This window comes from Chelonia mydas, chromosome 5 (genome assembly GCF_015237465.2).
Source record: "Chelonia mydas isolate rCheMyd1 chromosome 5, rCheMyd1.pri.v2, whole genome shotgun sequence".
NCBI classification, from domain to species: Eukaryota; Metazoa; Chordata; order Testudines; family Cheloniidae; genus Chelonia; species Chelonia mydas.
The window spans coordinates 75,858,859-75,883,050 of NC_051245.2; the positions used below are offsets into that span (position 1 = coordinate 75,858,859).

Genomic DNA, 24,192 nt, shown 5'->3' on the forward strand with positions numbered 1-24,192 from the left:
AGGTTGTCAGTGTCCCCATTGAGGTGCTGAGTGTCTCTTGGGAAGTGCTGAGCACCTCAGTTCCAATGTAGTGGAAGTTAAGGGTGCTCCATATGACAAGTGAAAGATTAACAAAAAAACATTATTGTCACTATACATTTCCCTTAATTTTATTTTTTAAATTGTTTCTGGTATATCTCTGTCCCGCTACATTTAATTTTTCTTCTGTTATTTTTCTTTCTCCTATTGTTGGGCTGGCTGTGAATTTTAAGCTTGAATGAAACTGCCTAGAATGTCCCTGCTAGATATTCTGAAGGTTTGCCTGTTTGTGGGTGTGTATATTTAAAATTCATTTAATACAAACTTTAAAATAATGTTAAGTGCAAAGATTTTATAATTTCTATTCCTTAAGATTTTGTAGTCCATTATTGCTGGAATGGTCTAGTTATTTAACAAGCCATGATCATTTTCACTAGTGTGTGACTACAGATTTACAGCTTCTACCAGCAGAAAAACTGGATTTATCTGGATTCCCACTAAATTCTTAGAAATCTCTCGCCTGCTGTTACTAATCTCATACTAATAGTTCCATTTTTTCCCCCATAGAGGTATAAAGATTGCAGATTAAAGACCCTGATCATGAAGTTTGCTGAATGCCATCTTTTTCAGTGGGGATTGAGGGCACTCAGCATCTCTTAAAATCTGGGTCATCTCTGGGTAACATGGTTGAAATAAAAAATACTACTACTAAGCAATCTAGTCTTGTAACTTGCTTTTGTTTTGCAACTGGACTTTAGTGTAAACCACAAGATAACTCCTCTTCTGAGTTAGTGAAGACCAGGATAGAGAGTGTCTGCCTTTTAAAGAAGGAGAATCCTCTCTTCCTCACTCTGCTGCTCGCTCACTCTGTGCGCTGGGGCATATGACTTAACTGCTTCTTGCCTTGGTTTCTCTTTCTTTAGCTAGGTTTAATAATATGTATTTCACAGAGGAGCTGTGAGGCTTGCTTAATGTGTGTAAAGCATTTTAAGATCCTTGAATGAAAAGTGGAAAATAACATCCCTGAATTATGTGTAGCAAACATGGCATTCTGGATAAAGAATGGGAGCCCCACAGCTATCAGCATCGCAGTTCGATCCATTGAGTTACTTGGAAATTCTGGCTGGAAGAAAGGTTAACAACTGTTGGTGGACCAGGACTGGAGCTAGAAAGCTAGAGAAGGAAGTTGCAGAGGGAAGAGCTGGGAAAGATCTGCTACAGGAAGCAAGTACTATTACCTCCTAGCAGCTCTGTAGTTTCTCAGCTGAAAGCCACATCTCTGTATTGACCACAAATGCAGATAGCAGAAATGTAAAAATGCAAAAATATTTCTGAGAACAGAGGTGGGTGGGAGGAAATCTGTTAATGAAATCAAGTACATATCGTTAAACATCATCATCAGATTTATAACACAGTTAATTGACTTTTTTGTGGTTAACTGAATATATTTTAATACAACGTAGGACCAACAAGAAAGTTTGTATTCCAAGAGTGGAGAAAAAAGACAGAGAAGGAATGGGTCTTCACTTTTGAGGGTGCCTGACAAACACATTACAGTAGAGTACAAAAGGCCTAATTCTAACTGAATTACAGACTGTGTAATAGTTTAACCTGCACCAGCTGGTGTTATAGAGCTACCATATTTCTTGGTAGCTTCTTTTAAGAATCATACTATGCCAGTTCAACATTATCTTTTTTTATCTGTGTGGTAAAATACCAAAATGTACAGATCAATAGTTGACTTTTTATTCAATAGCAGCAACAAAAAATACATGCAGTTTGTATTTGATGGTATCCTTCTCCATCCACCCTTCACATATCACTTATTATCTTAGGGTATAACTACACTGGAATTAAAAACCCGTGGCTGGCCCATGCCAGCTGACTCGGGCTCTGGCTAAAGGGCTGTTTAATTATGGTGTAGACGTTCGGGCTCGGGCTGGAGCCCAGGCTCTAGGACCCTACGAGGTGGGAGGGTTCCAGAGCTTAGGCTGCAGTCTCACCCAAACATCCACACCACAGTTAAATAGCCCCTTAATCCGGGCCCCTTAGTCCGAGTCAGCTGGCATAGGCCAGCCACAGGTGCCTAATTGCAGTGTAGACATACCCTTAGATTGTGAGCTGGGACAAAAATCTTTGTATGTGTTTGTACTGCCCCCTAGTATAATGGAACTTCTTTCTGGGTAGCTTTGCAATATAAAAATTAATTAATAAATTAAAGTTCTGATGCTGAGAATACTTAGCATCTGCAGTTCCCATTGACATAGTTACAGGTGCCCAATATCTCTCAGGATTAGTAGGCCCTAAAGGAGAAAAGTAAAGTATGGAAGGGAGCTGTGTTTGGGTGGGGGGGCAGGGGGTGGTGTGTGTTTGAAGTAGCCACAATCCATGGAGTGACTGTTTTACTTGAGTTCACTTGAATCAAACGAGTAAGTTATTTCTGTAATTGGTCACCTGAGATTTACTTTGTATCATTCAGAGGCATATTGTCACTTGAACTTCAATTTGCTTCAGACATGCAATTGGCAAACTGTCAACAAAAAAACAAAACTGGTATGACAGTTCCTTTTCTGTGTCGAAAGCTGCCATGTTTTTGTATGTCGTTGTTCTGCTTCATCTGTCAATAGCAGACTAGCTAAAAATATGTCTTCCTTTAAGAACATAGGGTTTTTATACATTCCTCAAAATTTTGTGGTATATTAATCCTAAATATTTTTTACTTTACCTTTTAACTGTTTTTAATAGCTTTTAAATGTGCAAAAGCCATTGATTTTTTTTTTCCAAAGGCATAATGATTTTCAGATATGTGTTGGTTTGAAAGGAAACTCTTGTGACACTCTAGCATTAGATTAAGGGTTTCTTGATATTGAGTAACCAGATTTCTGTTTGTGGGAAATTGTATTTTTATGACGTTGGATCATATGGCAGATTGAAGGCATTCCACAAGATTATAAGGAAATGATTGCCGCTTAGTCGGATAAATATGTTGTCCTCCCCCACCCCCCTGCTCTTTTTAAAGTTGAATCCAAAGAATAATTTGTTGATCAACATCAGGTGTATCCCCTCACATCAAATATTTGTTTTAATGAAATCTATTCTTGGATGAGTAGACTTATGTTCTTGTTTTCCTGTGCATTGTGGGGAGGTGTCTATATCTGAGATCAGATCTCTAACACACTAGCATATTTTTTCATAGAGCATTGTATAAATCTGAATTTTATCTGCTATAAAACAAATTATGTTAGAGAGGTATGCTGGATCTTGCAAAATCAAACACCATAATGTATAGCATAGGTGATCAAAGTAGTCCCTGGGTTTCTAAAGCCCCTGTCAATTTTAATATGGTGGTGCCACCTGTGGAAATTATTAATATATGTGATATGTCATAATGACCCAAGCAGTTATGCTCCACAGGGATGACAAGTCCCAGCAAGAAATACTGATATCTGATGGAGCGCTGGACGCTGGGATGCAGTTGCCTTCATAGGCAGCTGTTTCATTTCGTGCAGATTAGGGGTAGCCTCAGGACTCAGCAACATAGGACACTTGAAATGTCCCTACTACTACTGTGTTTTTCTTTTGTATAATTTTGGGAATGAACCAATTTGTACTTTATATGCATTTTTCCCTCTCTCTATTTCAGTACTCGGTAACTTCTCTCAAGACTATCCCAGAATTATGTAGAAGGTGTGATACACAAAATGAAGACATATCAGGTATGCTGCCCACTTTTGTTCTCCCATCCTCTTTTAGGCTGCTTCTTAAATTGCAGAACTTGACAGCCTTTGCTTCTTGGCAGTGTTCTGCTGTTTTTGTTTTTTTTTATTTTTGTACTGCTTTCTGGAAACATGGATTTTTTTTTTTCCAACAGATGTTAGGTCATTAGCACAAAAAAAAAATTCCATAAAAGGATTTGGCTGTATAAACGTAAGGCTTCATCTGAGCAACTCCAAACCACAATATATGCAACAATTTACTTGAAAACCCAAGAAACCATTGGTGACAAGACATAATGATGTAGGCGCCAATGAAAGAATGTTGGATACATTTACTACCCCTATGACGTGACCAGTTTGAGGGATGATATTTTGCCAGGGTCTGAAATCCTATCAGAGATGCTACAAGATAGAGTAGAGTACAGTAGAATCTAGGACATACTGTAACAGTTAAGATTAAAGCGAAGTTTTTGAGTTTAATAGTGTAAACTAAATGAAGAATCATGGCATCTAGATGAGAACCAGCTGGAGACCTTTCCCCCCCACTGACAAAAAGTTCATGCAGTGTTGTTTTTCACTTTCTAAATCAGATTAAGCCTCTTTTGTTTTTCTTTTTGTGATGAACAAAAATGAATTGATGAGAGTAATACTTTAGTGTGGAGCTATGAAAAGTTTATCTTTCATCTGATGCTTTAATTGTGCTTTCATTAATATTGTTGAATCTAAAACATTTACAGCAGAAACCTGAGACCTGAAATTCATGGGAAGATGGACCATGCCAGACTTTGGCAACCCTTATTTCTGTATTTCCTTTCACATAGTTGTAAATTACCAAGGTTTGTAGATAAATTGAAGCTTTCTAATAGCTGCTTCTCCTGCCAGAATCATTAAGGGCTAGATTGTCACAATCCTTATGGCAGCTGGACTTGAAAATAAAGAGAAGTAAAGCCTCACTTACTTCTCTGCTCAGATTGTGACTGGCTGCAGAGGGGAGGGCAGGGTCTACTCAGACAATACTTTTCTGCTGCAAACAAGTGGGTGGGGACGGGGTGGGAAATGGGATGTAAACTATAATGATCTTGGGGGTCATTAAACAACAAATGAGAGTGGAATAAAACTTTTAATAAAACAAACTACAGAACTTCTGTGATGAATTGCTGTACACAGTTACGCTGTGTTCTCAACCCCAGCTTCCATGACACCTCTCTAAACTACTATATTTATAATACTGTCCCATATGAGGGAGCGTCTTTAAATTATAATCTTCCACATACAGATCTCTGCATAAACTGCTCCACAAAAAGGGGATAAAGCAAGAGGGAGCAGGGTAGGAATTGCAACTAAAAGTCACGATTCATTCTCTAGTTTCCCAGCCAGAATGGTCTGCTCAGCTCTCTTTGAAGAAATAATATTTCTTTTTATTTGCAGAGAGAGAGCCTTGTAAACATATATAAACCAATAACAAGTTTGGAATATTTCTTACGCCTGATTCTTCTTAGAGATCCTGGGATAGCCACAGCCTGTTGTGCAGCTGAATTTTTAACTAAGTTCCATCTGTAAAGTCCCTTTTGCTGTCAGTTGTCTTCCAGTGATGCTCGCTGAGTTACTACTTTACACACCAATTGCCTTGAATAGGGTTGGATAGATGCAACTACAGGCATTTCTGGAAGACAGACGGTAGCACCATGGGACCCCTACCAATGGAAATTAACTAAGAGTTCTGTTGGAAGATGCTTGATCCAGAAAAGAATGCAATTTACTTTCTCAGAGCTGGTAACCATTTCAGTCCTAATGGTTCTGTGGGACTGAAAGTAGCATGACCGTATTTTTTTCATTAAACGTATAATGGAATATATGCAGGGAGTAGAACTGTTGAGTGAGAAGATACCATTCCATATCCTTGATGGGCATAAATAGGTATAACTCCATTGAAGTATCAGTAGAGCTACATCAACTGAGGTAATTTTTACATAGTTGCCTTTGAGAGAGAAACCTTAATTTTTCTTCCTTAGTTTCCCTATTAGGAAATAGAGATAATAATTACCTGTCTTCAAAAAGAGTTTGGATAAATAATTAATCAGTGACTGTATAGCACTAAATAAGTGCCAAACTTTAGGATACATATACACACCACCGTCATATAGGGGCATACTAGCCCTCAGAGTCCTGGCTTAAGTGGACAATTATTGCAAAACTTTAAAAAATGTTAGCAGTTATGTATGGACCTCAGAACAAGTATTTGGGTTCATCCTCTCTTGCAGCAGGAGACTACAAGTCCCATCTCTTCTCCTTCACACACAGGTTCACCATTCAAACAATGGGGTTTTCCTGTTACTGCAGCTTAGGAGGCAAAACCAGGCCTGTTATGTATGGGAAAAATGGCTTGGCTTGACTTCAGTCACTGGGAAAAACCCAGGTTTTATTCTGTTCTACTGGTGGTCTCCTGTCCTTCTGACTTCCTGATCTGCTGATTACAGCAAAGCTATTAAACTCTCCAAGGGTTATTTATTATGTATTTCCATATAAAGGGAAAATATATCCAGCCCCTACAGAAGATGTTAAAAACTGTAAATGAAGACAACCTGATATGTCTGCACTCCATTGACAATTTAAATTATAATTATATACAGAACAACTGTGCAGTATTAGGAGAAGTGTTGGGGCTCCCCTGAGACCTCTTCTACTCACTTCCCCCAGAACTCGGTTCAACTCCCATCTCATCACTCAGGTTCCTTTCTTTGGTAAACAGTAAAGCTACACTTAGTTGATTAGTCTCAAACGCAGGAGGTAGAAGCGCACAGGATATGTCACAGATCCAAATTACACAGAAAACTTGTTCCTTTACATTTACACACTCATCGCATTAATATACATTCTATCACATGCTTCATGATTGGCTTGGTTACTTTTTAGGAACCAATCCCGGTACAGCAAGCTCTCTCAATGTGCTGTTCATGCATAATCTGACCTCTACCTTATTTTACATTTAGGCTTGTTTACTAATAGCAGAATATTCCTCCTGATCTGAGCTAGCCATCCTAACTCCAGCATACTGCCTGTGATAAGAACTTAACTTTCCATTCATCTTCCCAATCGTGCCCAATAAGAAATGAAGCAAGTTACTTATGTCAAGCCAGGCATACATTTATCCCAGAGCTGTTTTCTGAATGAACTGAAAGCTAAACATATCCAAATAATAGGGCTAGCAAAATAATAACCACTCTGCACTCAAGACTTTTCCTCTGCCTCAGTAGTGGTGCTTTGGATTAGGTGTACTGCAGAAAAAATAAATTGCCACTTTTTTTTCCTCCAGCTGTGGGTTTGAATCAGTTTTTTGGTGGTTTTTTCTTTTCTATTTTAGTTCAGCAAGTTCAATCAAGGGGTCAAGAATCCAGAAAAATATAGATACATTTTTATTTTATATTAAAAAATTGAAGATATGTGTACAGCAATGTCACTGCAGGACAATTTGAACTGAATTGTGTCACCAGAACTTCTTGATGAGACTAAAATCCTGTATTACATCATTGCTAATCTGTTGTTCATGGTGTAAGAATGGGGTTTACTCAATACCATTTTCTTCACCCATTTCATCTAAATGTTTGAATAATGTGGTGGTAACATGAGAAAGCGTTTGGTTATATTAATTTTAAATTGCTCTAAATACCTTTAATGCTAGGAAAACATAGCATGCTGATTGGTAAATAATGTTTTCTCATGGATTCCATCCAAACTTTTCAACAGATTTTTTTGTCCTGATTGCCTGACTGTTGCTCCTTCAGGGCCCATGGTTATCTGGATTTCACTTCTTATTTTCAAAAATCCACTAATGCATCTTTTTTTCCCCCCTCATTGTCCATTCTTTTGGTCAACGAGGGGCCAACGGGTCTGAGAGAAGAATCCCCTCCAGCTGGATTTTCCCCATGGTGTAAAAGGGTTGGGGCTATCACCTCCATGGCATCTTCTTGCTCTATTGTCTCCTGAAGGTCAAGGATCTGTGCCTAAGGGGAAATGCATTCCTCAGTCTCTCACTTTCTCCCACGTCCTGCACAAATTAACAGAGTTAATGCAAAGTGAGGGCATTTTATCTTTTCTGTGGCTCTCTTACCATCAGGGAGTTACTGTTTAATGGGCACATTTCTGGGACTGTGGAGTCTAAGAGAAACCTAGGAGTTCAGTAAAGCTTCAGGGAGCCCCACAGTTAGTCAGGTGTTCCAGATCCCTGGGTTTCCACTGGATTTAAGAGGGAAAGCACATCTCTTTCTGTGGGGAAAGGGTATGAGGTAAGTTCTGGCCCATCCAGTTCTCCTTCATGACACAAAATGATTCAGGGAGAACTTGGAGGTATGTCTATCCTGCAGCTGAGAGTGAGCATCCAGCATGAGTAGACAGACTTGCGCTAGCGGGGCTCAAGCTAGATCACTAAAAATAGTGGTGTGGACATTGTGGCTTGGGCGGAAGACCCCCGTAGGCTTGACCTTGCCAGAGCTCCAACATCCACTATATGATTTTTAGTGTGCTAGCTCAGCTCAAGCTAGTGCAAGTCTGTCAACCCAAAGTGGGAGGTTTACTCCTAGCTGCAATACAGGCATATCCTATGAGGGTTTTCTGTCCCATCCTGCCTCATGGAACGGCTGTTCATAGCCAGGGTAATTAGATCCAAGGACCTTTATGGTCCTATCTATACTGAGGCCAACCAGAGTTAAAGGAATCAGTTTAAACATAATTTCAGCTAGTTCAGTTTCTGATATGGCGTTGTTTGCCCATAGGTCACTTGATTTCCAGAGTTTTTTCTAAGCAAGAATGATTTACTTGAGCAGAAATCAGCTCTTCTTGCCTTCATTGTTCAGTATGAAATTGGTTGCTTTCTTTCTCATAGTAAGTGAACATTGGGGAGACAGGTAGATTTGATAAGGCCTTTGGAGCTAATAGTTCATGACATCTGAGCCCAACCAGCTTCACTGAGCTAGTTGATTGTACTAAGGTGTATTCTGTTAGCTGAGATGACTTTGTGATGATGTTAAATAGGTGTCTAGAACAAGAACAGCATCCTACTGGAGATCTTTATTCACTTACTAATGTAAACCAACTGACCTCTTATCCCCAGCAGTGAAAGGTTAGCTCAGTAACCCTCTATGCTACTGTATCCACTGAACTAAATTAAGCATGATTCACAAGAATATCCAGGGGGTATTGACCCTTTGCTTCCAATTATTAGTCAACAAATATATGCAGCCATATGTTACATAATAGACAACTGAAGAAATAGTGAGGGCTGGGGACTCAAACTCACAATTTATACTGGCTACTGACCATGTCCAAAAAGGTCAGCAGCAAACAATTCATGGAGCACATTTTGACAGGACATTTTTTCAGTCCAAAAATTTAGACCAGTTCTCACAACTAAAGCACCATAAGCATTTATAAGGCCATATTGTCCTTACAATAAGGCTCCTTTACCCCACTTTGGCAATGTAAAGGAGCCTTAAAAAAATTTTACACCTGTTTTATACTCCTGGGGGAATTAACTAAAAACAATGGGAACTATTCACTAAGCAGGCAGGCTGCTATATTCTCCTCTGCCTGAGGAAACAGACCCTGCCCCACGCCTACCTCTTCAGAAATACCCCAAAGCCCTGCCCCTCCATGCTCAGAGCACTGTAATAGCGAGCGAGAGAGACAGTCTCTCTCTCTGTCTCTCTCTCTCTCTCTCTCAAACATACACATGACTACTCAGTCTCCCTCCCCCAGGTGGTGATTTATGTCTCTACTGGCTGCTCTGGGTGCCCAAATCGACCTGTCTGCACTGCCAGGGAGTGGGTGCATGACCGCTCTTGCGGCTTTCCTTGGTTTTCCCATCAGAAGTCATTTTTCTGTGGGTAAGCAAAGAAATCTGCAGGGGCCATGAATTCTGTGAATGCGCAGTGACACAGAATTCCCCCAGCAGTATGCTCTGCACAATTTATGTGTCACGCTATTTGGTAGTTTACCAATATGTGACTTATATTAAGGTACAATTGTGATTTGGTGGCAGTTGTATTTGTAAGTTCTGGGTATTTATAATTCCTCCTAAGTGTGTCCCAACTAAATATGTTTGAAATTACTGGAATAAATGAAAGATTGGATAATGTCAGGCCCTGAAAAAAAGGGAAGATACAAGATTCCGTTCAGATAAACAATAATTAGAATAATGGGTATATAGTAATGCAATTATACTTGTGATACTTCTTCAGCTTAAAATCTGTTGTTTTTACCTAATTTCCTCCCCTTCATTATTTTGTATCTGTACTAACCTTGTGATTCCCTCCCAGACATCTGAGTGTGGATTTTCCCTCACCTCACCTGATCACATCCTAAAATCAGTCCAGACAAGGTTTGGACGATCCCAATTAATTTATCATCTCCCTCCCTCTCTCCTCTATATCCTATCCATTATAGTTGACAGCATTTGCAATGCTCTTCCTCTAGCCAAGCTAGGACAAGTGAATCCTTCACTGAGGCTATTGCTGTATGGATCATTTGGAAAGAGATGTAGAGTGAGCTAATAGTAATGCCTGTTTCTGTCATATCCTAACCCCAGACCTTACTTTGTCCTAATGGATAAGTGGAACTGAAATCCAGGAAGTTGAGAACACCCACTCTCACACACATAGGGTCATTCACAAATCAAGTTTCTCATGCCAGAGCACTTGTGTCAAAGCACAAGTTGTGCTCTTTGAAGCTGCTAGTATATTAAAACTGTAAAACAGCACCACCTTCAGTTAAAATTGTTAATATATTTCACTGATGTTATTAATTAAAATAGAAATACATTCAGAACTGGTTCTTATTATCCCATTGTTATATATAGCATCCCTTTGTCTCTTAAAGCCCCATCTTTGCTAACACTGGTGGAGATGAATCAGTGCGAACAACTGTGAGGAATTTTCTAAAATATTCCTTCGTGTAGACTACGCCTCAGTGTCTGTATATGAAGTCCAAGACCGCTGGACCTGGAATAAATGAAAGTCTTAATTCATTCAGGGGGCTCTGACGAAGTAAAGTAATGAACCACAAGAGGAAAGATAAGGCAGAGATGTCAGCAGAATTCCCAATGTAAAATCATCCATCTATTTACTCCTCTCTCCAGTGGTTATACAGAATATAAATGGTAACTTTAAAACATAAAGGGCTAGATTTTTTTTAAAATGTTGTGCAGGTTTCTAGTCGGGTACCACAAGGATCAGTGGTAGGCCAAGTCTTCATTACTGATCATGGAAAAGGAGTAAACACCACAATAAGGGAATTTTCAGATGATAGGAAATTGAAAGCTGTTACCAAGTCCTGCAGGGGCAGAGAAGAGGTGCTTCATTAAGACAAGGTATTCTGAATTCATTCATCTGACGTTAGAAATGAGAGCCAACTAAAACCAAGCCTAACATAGGTGTGCTCATTTACAAACCATGAAAGCCTAAAAGGTTGATTAATGGAGACCATCGATACCTTGTCGGCAATGGTGATGAATATTCCAGATTTGCCATCCTGCGAGACTTCAGCTTCCATGCTGACAACACCTCAGATTCAAAAGCCCCAAAACACATTTCCTCACTTACCTCCCTAGCACTTTCACATGTCACCTCCAGTCTAACCCATAAAGCTAAATGTCATTATAGACTACATCATGACCCAGCTACTATCTTGGAAAGACAGTCATCTCATTAAGGAAATGATCATAGCTCTCCCAATTCTCAGGAAACAAGAAAAACCCAGGACCTTGATATGACTATGAAGACTCATGGAGCCCATCAAATTCCAAAACATGCTTAAGGACAGCAGCATATCATCATCATCATGCTCTAGTCTTGACCATTGGCCCAGTGGTCTCCAAGCAGTACCCTCCTGCCGATCACTACACAGACCTCCTTGGTTCTCAGACACACTGTATCAGATAAAAAGAGAGGGGTGGAAACTTGAAAGCCAATGTTGGAAAACAAAGGCTGAAACAGACAAGTCAAAACAGAAAGAAAGAATCTCTCAAAGCCTATGCTAAAGCAGTATTATAGGTCAGGAAACCTGCCTTTTCAGCCTCTGAAGTTGCTAAGGAGGCATTCAAGGTGGTAAACCTGTTCATTAACCCTTCCACAGCAGAACCAAGTACCAAGTGTTGCAAGGAACTATCATCCCACTTTAGTGAAGTAATCACATGTTCAGAAAGGCTTCTGAGGCTCCATGGAACTTCTCCCCCTATACTGGCCAACGAACAGCCCTTCTGCATTCCCAGAGTTCAGTCCTTTCATGCCTCTAGAAGTATTGGACACCTGGGAAAGTCTCAACCCAAACCCTCTGAACCATGACCCTCTAGGTTGGTGAAAGAGCGTCATGAACAGCAGATGCCGCTCATCACCAAAATAGCCAATAACTCATTCAGAGAAGGAATCTTCCCTTTCTCCTTCAAACATGAAGTTGTCCAACCAGCACTGAAGAAACCCATCCTGACATCAAACCTAGCCAACTACCACCCAATATCAAACCTTCTGTTCCTGAGCAAGTTCATAGAGAAGTTTGCACACTGGAAAGATGGTCTAGTGGTTAGGGCACTAGCATGAGCTTCAGGAAACCTGGGTTCTTCAGTTTCTATGAAATAGGGAAGAATTATCTCCTTGTTATAGTTGGGAAATGGAGACATTGTATAAGTGATGTACCAACGGATACGTAAGTGTGGAGCAGATTTTGGAATTGAATAAAATCTCCTGGGTTCCATTTCAGTGCCTGTGTCATGGTTTCTAGAGTAGTCAAGCAGTTAGCCTTTATTTGACCCTGATTGACAATGGCTTCTGCATGACCTCATGAGTGTGGAGGGGTGAGCAAGATCCTTCTCCCACTGGAGCAGCTGTGTAAAGCTACTCACAATAGCAATCCCTGAGCCCTCAGCTCTCTGGAAATCAAACCCCCTGCTGACTTCTGATCTCTCAGGGAAGAAGCCCATGACAAGGGGGTGGGGAGGAGGCAAGGTTATGGCCCTGCTCCTTTCTGCACAGGTCTGTGGAGTGGGGCCAGTGCGCATGGGGGATCAGCACTCTGTCAGTGTAATGGCTGGTGCAAAATATGCAATCCCCATGCACAGGAAGCAGCATCAGAAGAGATTGTGCCTGCCTGTCTGATCAGCCTCACTTCCTATAGGGGTCTGTGGGTTAACGCTACAACCTTCTAGTCCTGCATTATGTGCAATATCAATCCATCTTTCTGCTTAAATAAGTAGATATATTCATGAGTTACCGGAAACTTAGATAATTGTGTTGTATTTAAATCTGCTTTTCTGTTGGCAATACGTATAAAGAAATGTCCGACTTATGTAGTGGACAAAATAGAAGGAAAAATGAGTAATGAGCAAAAGGTGGTTTACTGTGGATGTAGTGCAGGAAACAAGAATTAAATGAACATGTGGTGAATCAAGAAAGCTTTGTAGAAAACAGCTTTTGCTTTCTCTTTACATCAGGTTTAATATTTTTACTATCACTGTTATGTGTGGATTTTAATTTTTAAGATTAAAAAGTGGCAAAGAGGTAGCTTGTTTCAGCCTAGGAACAGAATAATGGATCTAAGCATAAGGAAAGTGATGACAAACAAAATGTTGATGCCGTTTTCTCTGTCTAGACCCTTCTGTTGAAAGAAGTGTTTTCATAAGACTCAGGCAGAATTCATTTCCATTCAGAGTCCTTAATGGTTCCTGTCAGAACAAAACAGCTGGAAAACATATGGTATCCATTTCCCTGTATCACTTGGAAAAAATTTCACATGTAAATAAAACCAACATAAAAGTGTAACCCTTTGAACCTAGAATCTTATACAATACATAAATAAATCAGTACAATGCGTTCTTCTTTTGGCCCACTAAATTACTTGTCTTGTTGTTGTTGTTGTTGTTGTTTTCTTTGATATAAATTCACAAGAGCCTCCAAAGAAATCAAGGTGATAGTCGGACAACTCCATTTACTAAGCACTACTATCCTTTTGATTCATATCTTCTATAATGTATTGAAAACTGTATATTGCTGCTTCTTAAGAAAGGTATTTGTTACAGATTATGTATGTGATCACAAATTAGACCTCACTGATGCACTACAGCTAGTAATAAATCTACCATGTTTAAAATGTGCCTCTTTAGAATGTGCTCATTCTTTATAAACATTAAAGGTCACCTGGAAAGAAAACATCTAAGTTGATTTTAGTGAAAGAATTTGAGTTTCCCACCTCCCCACTAAAAATATAAATATAAAGCTTAGTATTGGGGTTCCACTGATTCTGGGCACTGTGGTTATGATGAACTGGGACTGTACTTTTTGTAGTTATGGAAGGGTGGAGGATTTTTCTACTGACTAGAACTGGTTGAAAAATCGAGGCATTCTGCATAAAATTTTCAACCAAAATGGAAAGAAAACCAGTAGTTTGAAACTTTCCATGAAAAATACAGATCTGAAATGTTTCCACCAAAAAAGCCAGATATTCTGATTGGGAAATCCTGATGTAATGCCTCATGGGAGTTGAGGTTCAGGTGCCTCATGCTCCCCCTCTCCCATACAAGCTCCCTGGGTCAGAGTACGTTTCCTATGAAGCATCACAATTTTCCCTGGGGGTGAGGGGACGTGGTGCACCACAGGAGTCCCATGCCTGCAATATATAATGGGGCATAAAGTCAAGCTGGGGAGCCTGATCCATAGAGGAGAATGGGGACATATGGCAAGGAATTACAGTTCCTTTGAGGCACCATAGTGGCACATCCAAATAGATATATCTCATTTTCAGCCAGAGTCCAAGAACTTTCCAGTTCTTTGATGAAGAATAAAATTTTTCTGCAGAAAGCAGACAGTTTTTGTGAAAAACTTTTAGTCAAAAATTCAAATTTCCAGTGAAAGCCAGTTGTGATGGGAAATTTCCAAACAGCCCTATTGCTAAACGCGCAGAAGAATATCCCACTCTTCCAATGAAGCTCAATGAGATAAAAATGGCAGAGCATAGGTTAGCGTGGTTTTATGACAGGATTAATATGGGTGCCAATGGACCTTTAGCTATTGATGTTACATGTATCATGTACTTGGGGTTTATATTTTTCTCATTAAATTTGGTTCAGTTCTTTTTGTTTAAGGTGTATGTCAAATTTGAAAGGAGTTTCTTTCCAGACTGTTTAATTTTGGTATTACTGTAGCAGAAGTATGATTAACTGCAAATCTGCTTAGGTGTGAATGCAACATGTTTTCTAGTAAATTTCTGTTCCTTGTGCTTTAATCTTCAAATTATACAACTGGATAAACATACACACCTGATACTGATGTTCTGTTCTTACTCAAATTACATTTTTTCTGTAGTTTCAAGCACTGGCTGGAGCTGTGGCGTTTCAACTCTTATTGGAAATGCACAAAAACCAACAGGAATTGCAGACATGTACAGTAAGTTCAGACCAGTGAAGAGGGTTTCCCCACTAAAGCACCAGCCGGAGAGCTCCGAGAACAATGAAAGTGATGACCAAAAGAACCAGAAGGTGGAATACCAGAAAGGTAGCGATTCTCACCCTACATCTCAGAATGATGATCAGTGTTCAGGAGATGGAGAGGGCCTTAAAAGTAAAAGCATTGAGTCTGGTGTTTTGCTTGGGGAGCTGGAGCATTATGACCTGGACATGGATGAAATTTTGGATGTGCCTTACATTAAATCAAGCCAGCAACTTGCTTCTTTTACCAAGGTGGCCCCAGAGAAAAGGATTTTGGGTGTATGTTCAACAGTGAATGGTCTGAGTGGCAAGACCTGCTCTGCAGGAAACAGTGAGAACTTGCCAGCCAGCACAACACAGTTTTGTGTTCTGTCCCCTGTGAAAAGCTCTCAGATGAGAAATGCGCAGTCCATTGTCCTTAATCAGCACAAGCATTTAGCTGAAGAATTAGAGCTTTCCCAGCCTCTAGTTAAATGTAGCTCAGTCCATGAAACTGAAGCCCAGAGCAAGGGCTTCCTCAACGGGACATTTACCGATCCCCAAGCTCATAAAACTGAGAAGACAATGCCAAACTGCCAGCTGAGGACTTTTCATCTGCAGACAGCTGTGACAGAAAACAAACTTGATGAACTGAACAGTAATATGAACTGGAGCAGCTCAGGAGGCCCAGAGGAAAGGGGTGAAGACATGAAAAAAAATAAAAGCATCTTAAACATTGTGAAAGAAGGGCAGATATCATTACTGGTAAGTGTCATCCTTTTCATAAGGCATTTCTAATAAAACACATCTGTAAGACAATACAATAAGTCGACAGTTGATTAGGTGCATATCATACGTTGCAACTCCATTTGATCCCCTTTAATCAGAAACTGCATGCATGGGTTTCCAAATGAAACATGTGGAGTTTATGTACAAATATGATATTTAATCTTAGGTAGTCATGATGGACAATATAAGTAATTTAGATAATAAACTGAAATAATATAAAATGCAGATTCTTTTCATCTTAAAATCTACTTGTTTACTAAATTAAAATGTATTTCTTTACGAAGTTTTGCCTTGCAGAATGTTTGCAGTTCACTTTGTTCAGTTATTTGTGGATTACGTCACTTTCTACTCAGATGCTGACCATGGGAACAGAGAGGCTTCTGTTGTATTCTGATTATTATTCAGGAGTGTTTATGCCAGTTTGTTGCAGCAGCATTCACAGATGGGAGCTCACACTAAAGCTTGATTGCCCTCTGACCCATATGAAGTTTTGGTTAGTTCCAGCTCTTCGATCAGAAACCATGAATAGGTGTTTCCAAAGTAACTAGTTGCAAATTAACATCATGATGCAAGGAAACAAGACTCAGAAAGGCTGTCAGAGTAGCAGTGCGTGCACTATTTTGTGCTATCTTTTGTTCAGCTTTACCAGTCTAAAGCAAGCACAATGGCACATAATTAACACAGCAACAAAGACAAAAGCAGAGTTATTCAAGGACTAGAAAAAGGCAGAGGAATAGATCACAATACTAAAAATAATAACAGAATTCAAAAAGCTGGAAGTAAAGAAATGCAGAGGATTTTTGTATAAAACACCTAATTGAATCAGATTGTATGCTAGCTAATCTGCATAACCATATGATCTTGTCACTGTTACTCCTTACCTTTGTCCTCCCTTCTTCCACTCTCTCCTGTTGTTTCTGAAAAACAGTTATGTTTTGTCTTAAAATTAGATTCAGGCAAGGATCACATATTGCCATATATCTGTGCATTGGTTAATACAATAATTCTAAGCACTATTGCAATACAAATAATATTAATGGAACTAGCTAACACATTAAAATAGCATTCAGATGTTTTAGAGCTTAATTACATTTTTCACTGTACTTAATATAAGCTACCACTTTTACCATGAACTAGGATAAATCTGACCTTTTTCAATTATTTGTCCTCCTAGTGGCACGTGAAATGGGGGGAAAAAAGCATAGGCAAATTTGCTAAGGGGAGTCATGGACACTTTATGCCAAATTACTCCTAGAGATAGTAGCAAAAAAGAAAAGGGACAAATTTTAAAAAAAACATTCGAAATGTGAGTATATTCTGTCAGATAAAGTAACCAGAAACTATACAGAGAGGTCAAACCACAGGACATGACCTTTCTCTGTATATGAGAATCTTGTTAGAAACTGCTGAATCAGACCAATAGTCCTTCTAGTTTCTGATTACACCAGCACTAGATGCTTTAGAGGAAAGTGTAAAACCCCTGTTATGGACAAATGTAAAATAACATGTGCATGGAGAATGATTCTTCATAGGCCCATATATTGGTGTTTGGCTTATATCTGTGTTCGGCTTATATCCTGAACCATGAGACTTGATATCCTGTATACATTTTTATCCTAAATTGCATAATTGAATTGCTGCCTTTTCCACTGTTCCTTTTTGCACAGCCACACCTAGCAGCAGACAATCTGGACAAAATTCATGATGAAAGTGAGAACAATCTGTTGCACATAGCAGCATCACAGGGACACGCAGAGTGCTTGCAACATCTCACTTCTTTGATGGGAGAAGACTGTTTGAATGAGCGGAACAATGAACAACTAACTCCAGCTGGGTTAGCAATAAAGGTGATTTGGGCTTAAACAATCTGTGATGGCTATAAATAATGCTTAGACCAGGATGATGTTATTTTCAATCCTTTTGCTAAATTAAAGCAAAAAGGGGGTATTTCTGTCATTAGGTGATGTCACATAAGTAAATAAAAATGTGTTTCTTTTATAGAGTTAATGTCAGCCATAAACCACTGTATCATTTAATGGATTGTTGTTGTTTTTTTCACATACACATTAACCTAACTTTAGCTTAGTTAACTGGTATTAAGAAAAATCAGCTGTTCTATTTCAAGGAACTTTTATTCATATTAACTCAGATTCAGACTACTATTCCTTTACTGGCTATAACTATGTCTTGTTTTTCACTCAGATGAGTATAGCATTAAAGACAAGTATGGGAAATATGTGTTGGTAAAGCATGACAGCACTTTTGGTAGTTTCTAATGCTGCTTTTTTCAACGTGCCACTTCTGAAGCTGAAACTTCTTCGATATCAAGAGCAGTTTGGAGTACCAGACCAAAGTTAAAATGGACCTCTTGCAGAGCACTGCGTGCAGCCTGTCAGAAACTAGAAAAATGAATGTCACCTGGGAAAAAGTTAAAGCTTATGGGAAAATGTATTTTACAGTAAAACATGAAACTTTATAGTGCTGTTGTGCTGTAGTAAAATCCAATGGTGTGCAGGAAGTTTGACAGTAAAACTAAACTGCTATCTTTCAAATAAGGAATGAAATCGATGTCTAACTTCTCTTGGCAAGTAAATTGCTTTTCAGAGTTATAGGAACCTTAGGCTGTGTCTACACTGCACTTTTGTCGTTAAAACTTTTGTCGCTCAGGGGTATAAAAACCATTCCCCTGAACAACAAGAGTTTCAACAACAAAAAGTGCCTGTGTGGACAGCACTTCATCGGTGGAAAATGCTCTCCCGGTGGTGAAGCTACTGCCCCTCGTTGGAGGTGGTGTTATTTTGTCACCAGGAAAGCTCTCTCCCAGCGACAAAGAGCAGCTACGCTGCGTACATTACAGAGGCATGGCTCCAGTGGCACAGCCGTGCCATTGTAAGGCACACAGTATAGACATAGCCTTAGAATGACTGTCCTGGCCAAATTCAAGTCTGGATATCTACATTCTGTCTCCCTAAAGTCCTCTTGCAGTTTCAGTTGAGTGTAGTATTTTTCTTTACTACTTATCCTAACCTGTCAGATAGTGTTGCTATACTCTGCTAACTTCATTGTCTTCCTTCCCAGAGTGCGTGGCTGTTTTTCAATAGTTGATGAAGCCATTCCTTTTGTTTATAAAACGTGTGGGCATCCTTTGAGATAAAAAGCACTATATATATTTATTATACTATGAAGGCATGGGTACTGTATCATGTAGGAGACTCAGGCACAAGTTCCATTAATTATAATGTGTTGTGCTTGTGTTGTCCTTCAAGTTGTAAAATTGTTCTGGCATAACTAAATTTGACAGTCTTTAATCCCCATCCCTGCAACTCTTTAGGCACCAATATAATTTATAATGGGTTTTATTCTCCTTGCACTTGTTTTACACCAGTATGACTCCAATGGAGTATATTCTGATTTACACCAGTGTGCAGACCCAATGTCTGTGTATAGGAGCAGGACTTCCCATACCAGATTATTCTAATTGTCTCTGACAATGACCACTGCCACATGCTTCAGAAGATGATGTTTGTGTGATGCACATCATTCTCCATTAAGGACTGAGTGAATTCCAACCAAGCCATGTAATTTAAGACCTCATTCTGATTCTTTCATGAGCTGGAGAGTTGAACTGGAGTAAGTGCTGTATCAAGCAAGTCACACTGCCATACTGATAGTTTGTTTTAACTTATGTGAAAACCCCCTGCAAATTATAAAGGGTTCCCTTGATGACTTTAGTTGTTTAGCAAACACTGTCATGGATTAATCCATTTCTTTGATTTAAAAAGTCTCAAAATAGAAGATTTTATTTGAGGGGTGGTAAAAAAGGTACTGTTTTATCAAGATAGTTTTAAATTTGGCTGCATTAGAGCCAGGATCTGAGATGTAAGATTTCTTTTAAAGGACTGATTAAAAGTATACATTACAATATTTTCACAGCTTTAATTATTTTTAATTAAATTGAGAGAAATATAAGAAAGTGAGTAAAGTAACTTGAAACTTTTTAGATAGAGCATTACAAAGGTTTTACAAAAAGATAAATAAGAAATGTATCTTATCAGGTAAAGGCAGGTCCAATTTTATATCTCCTAATCTAGAGAGTATCCCTTTAACTGTGTGACAGTAAAAGTTTAATATATGTGGCCAAATCATACTCTATCTATTCACACAAGTATTAGTCCCATTGATTTGACTTCTAAATTGCTGGGACTAATCTCATGAGTAACACAAGCAGAGTTCCGTACTGTACAGCTTGAATATTTAAGTATCACTTCATTTACTCTTGAAATGCAGCCGCATCTGTGGTGTCATTCAGTAGCCATTCTGTGCCAAAAACTCTATACAGGCATTTAGAAGGGAAAGGGAGGAATAATTTATTCATATAAATCTCCAGGGTAAATTTTAAGTAGGCAAAATGTTATCAGTATCACGTTATAATTAAGCCAGCCCACTTGCGTTAACAAATATGTTATCAGTAGATATAAACACAACCTTGCAAACAAATTAGGATGATTTACATGAACATCAATATGCATACCTGATTCTCATTAGCATTTCCATATGTAGTAGATGTGGTTTGGAATCTAAAACAACTGGAATTTTTTTAATCCTTCTCTTTCTCTATTTAGAATGGTCAACTGGAGTGTGTACGGTGGATGGTGAGCGAAACAGAAGCCATTGCTGAATTAAGTTGCTCAAAAGATCACCCAAGCCTTATTCACTATGCAGGTTGCTATGGTCAGGTATGGTTCCATTTTAAATGAGTGTTTTTGCTTTTTAAAAGAGACTGATTCAATGCTTGCACAAGAATTCCCTTTTATACTGTTCTTCATGTGAGATGTTTTGCAACAGAACTTAAATTCATTACTAAATGCAACCTCTCAATTATTAAATACAAACTTTCTTAATTAGTCAGAATGTTAAGGCCCCATACAACTGCATATTTTAATTAAGGTGTTTTAAAATTATTTCTCCTTCTAGTTCCTGCCATCAAGATGTAAATTATTGGCTGTGGGTAGGGTTAAGTGACACATTAGGTTGGTACGTTACTCTCTCACCTCTGGTAGAAGAGATTAGTCATCTCATCATGGTCCTAATGGACTTTTGGCCACATCAGAAAACAACCAAGCAATCTGGTACAGTTTACATGACCTTTCCAGGAGACTACAAGCCTGAAATAATTTGGCAAAAGCGTGACAATTTAGGAATTAGATGCAATAGCAATGGCGCAAGGTGTGGGGAAACTTGAATAACATCTGCCTACCTCTAACCATTTTTATTGAGCTTTATCTAAAAGCACGCTGTAAACTAACCTTATCTTATACTAATCGACATAGAAATCTACTGATGGATAACCTTAAAAGGGTCAGTGTTTGGATGCTTCTGCAAATTATACTGATTTGTGGGGAGCTTGGGGGAAGATACGCTACTGGATTACACAGCCCTCTGTTACTATATGGTCCTCTTTCCCCAAATAAGCCCTACAGTGAACCCTCCCCAAAGGACCCCCATCATCTTTGGGTTCTGCGGTGTCTCTTGAGGAAAAGAACTAATGGGCTGCTAACCCTCTCTCGTTTCTCTGGTGGATAGGCTATTCTCCCCCAAATTTCTTCAGGGGCCAGTCAAAGCCTGATGGCCTTCACAGGGGAAGTGCACAAGCAGCCCTCATCTTATCCTGTGTAACTGGGAACAGCACAGAACCAGTTGCTGATTTTGCCACCACTGCTTTTTTTTCCCTCTCACTGATCTCTCATTGAGATACTGCAGTTCTGCCTGTCTAGCTGGCCCTATGCATGGAAAAGGAAGCATTTCAGAGAATGCTACCATGGAGGTCCTGGACTTTAATCTATTTCCTAAATTTAGCTCCCAGGTCCTCTCTCCTACTTTTCCCTATGTCTTTAGTACCTATATGTACCAAGACCACTAGCTCCTGCCTAGCAGTGTCCATAAATCTATCTAGCTGTTTCAAGAGGTCCACGACCTTTCAACGTGCACGCAATCATCATGCACTGCTCCCGATCATTACAAACCCAACTATCTCTATTTCTAATCATCAAATCCTCCATTGCTATTACCTGTCTCCTAATAACAGAAGTCCCCTGTCCCAGAGGGGAATCCTCAGTACAAGAGGATAGCATGAGATCATCTGGAAGAAGAGTCGCAACTATGCAATTGTTTCCCTCCTCTCCAGCTCGATGTTCTCCTTCCCTGAGACTTTCATCCTCCTCAGCAGCACTGAAGCTGTCAGACTGGGGCTGGGATCACTCTGTGTCCCTGAAAGTCTTGTCTTTTGTATCTCTTTGTCTCCCTTAGCTCCCCCCATTTCAGTCACTCTTGTCTTAAGAGCCTGTACTTGGTCTCTGTGGACCATGAGTTGCTTGCACCTAATGCACACATACACCAGCTGCTCACAAGGCAGGTAATCATACATGCTTCACTCAGTGCAATAAACTGGATAGCCCACACTCTGCTGCTGGACTTCTGCTTGCATTATTTTTACTTGTTTTATTTGGTCTTTGTTTTTTGAGGGGAGTTTATTGGCCTAAGTTTACAGTATGTTTGTTAGGTGTTTTTGGCTCTCACGCTCCCTCTCTAATCTCCCTCAAGAAACTCTCCCGTTCAATAGCTGCTCTGGTCACTTGGGAGCAGGCTTTTTAAATCCTTGTTCTTGCTGTGTTAGCCCCACCCCTTGTCAAGGGATCCTAAAGGGATCAGGAATTAAAGGATAGCAGGCTATAACCTCATTAGTAAGCTCTCAGCCTTGCCTGGCAGGCTTCTAGGTTCAGCACAGCCCCCAAAACAGACCACACTGTGAACTCAAATCAAGCATGCACACAACAGACAAACTGACAGACTGTAAACTCACCCCAACAATCACATAGTCACTCCTCCTTCACCTGGAGCAGCATGTCATGGAAGGATGCATATCTTAACTGATATGCTTAGAACTTTTTGTTTTGGGAAACTTAGATTATTGTTTTTTTTTTTAAACCATTAGATCTAGCATTCTACCAGTGTAGGTTAACCTTAATAACGACTGCAAGTGGATGATAATCACAAGCCTTGAAAATATGAGATATAACTGATTAATATCTATAATCTATTGCAGATGTGAATCACATTTATGATTATTTTACATTACCCAAATCTTATGGAGTTTGCCTGTTATCATCCTCCATTTTCTTTGAATGAATTTAGTTGAAGAACATCTCTATTTTCTGTGCATTTCCAAGAATCTTCATCTTCAAAATACACTAAATGATTTCTTGTACACTGAAACAGCCTTTTGATGTTCAAGAATTCATTTTTCATCTGTATTACTCAAACATTCATTTAATTTATCTACAGATGCCATTTGGGGGTATACCTATTGAAGAGTGGTCATTTTGAGAGAGAAGTTATTTTAATGTTTAAAAATATTAATAGTAAGTTGCCTAGAACTAAAATCTAGGGGCAAACTTTTAAATGGGTTTGAACCTGGCCTCTAATTTTGTTTGCAGTCAACTACTGGTACAAACGATAGCATTTAGTCATCCACCTACTTGATTTTTAGGTACAATCAGATGATTGATAGGTGACTAAATAGCATAATTTGCACCATACTAATTGGAGGCACAGAATTTGAGGATAGCTTCAAAACTTTGGACCTTAATATTCACCAGAGAAGTTTATATAAAAACATTTGTAAACTATAGTTGTTTTTAATCCTATATAAGCGTCTCTCTAAAATATTTATTGTACTTTTGTTTTCTGATAATTAAAACTTAAGGGCACTACCCAGCAAAATGATGTTCCTTCACCATTGTTGGCCAACACAGCAGGCATCCCCAGAGATTGTTCCAAGTAAGAATTTTAAGGGGGATACATGAACTGAAAACAGGGTCTTAAGAGAAGTGTCAAACAACTTTAATAATAGTTAGTGTTACCAGCGCCATCTCTAATAAATTTTGCTTTTGCTTTATTTCTTTCTTAATCTTTTTCCCTAGGAGAAAATACTTCTCTGGCTTCTCCAGTTTATGCAAGAACAAGGGATTTCTTTGGATGAAGTTGACCAGGATGGTAACAGTGCAGTGCACATAGCTGCCCAGCATGGCTATTTAGGATGTATACAGGTAGAGTACTAACTACACTTATTTCAGAGCGCTCCTTTAAATTTAAAAATCTGCTGATTAAAAATCCTTAATATCAAAATGGAGAACCGTATCGATAAGAAAGAAATCCTTATAATAAAAA

At 39.1% G+C, this 24,192-nt stretch overlaps 1 protein-coding gene across 5 annotated transcripts in view; it reads left to right on the forward strand.

Annotated features, from left to right (window-relative positions):
• The window catches only part of LOC102941286 (synuclein alpha interacting protein), a 106,279-nt gene that overhangs the window by 57,252 nt on the left and 24,835 nt on the right, over window positions 1-24,192 (forward strand). For all 5 annotated transcript variants that reach the window (XM_037901614.2, XM_043547307.1, XM_043547306.1 and 2 more), the window contains 5 exons: window positions 3,662-3,734; window positions 15,077-15,942; window positions 17,634-17,813; window positions 20,589-20,702; window positions 23,946-24,071. In XM_037901614.2, the coding sequence (XP_037757542.1) occupies window positions 3,662-3,734; window positions 15,077-15,942; window positions 17,634-17,813; window positions 20,589-20,702; window positions 23,946-24,071 (1,359 nt within the window). The remainder of the gene's footprint in view (window positions 1-3,661; window positions 3,735-15,076; window positions 15,943-17,633; window positions 17,814-20,588; window positions 20,703-23,945; window positions 24,072-24,192) is intronic.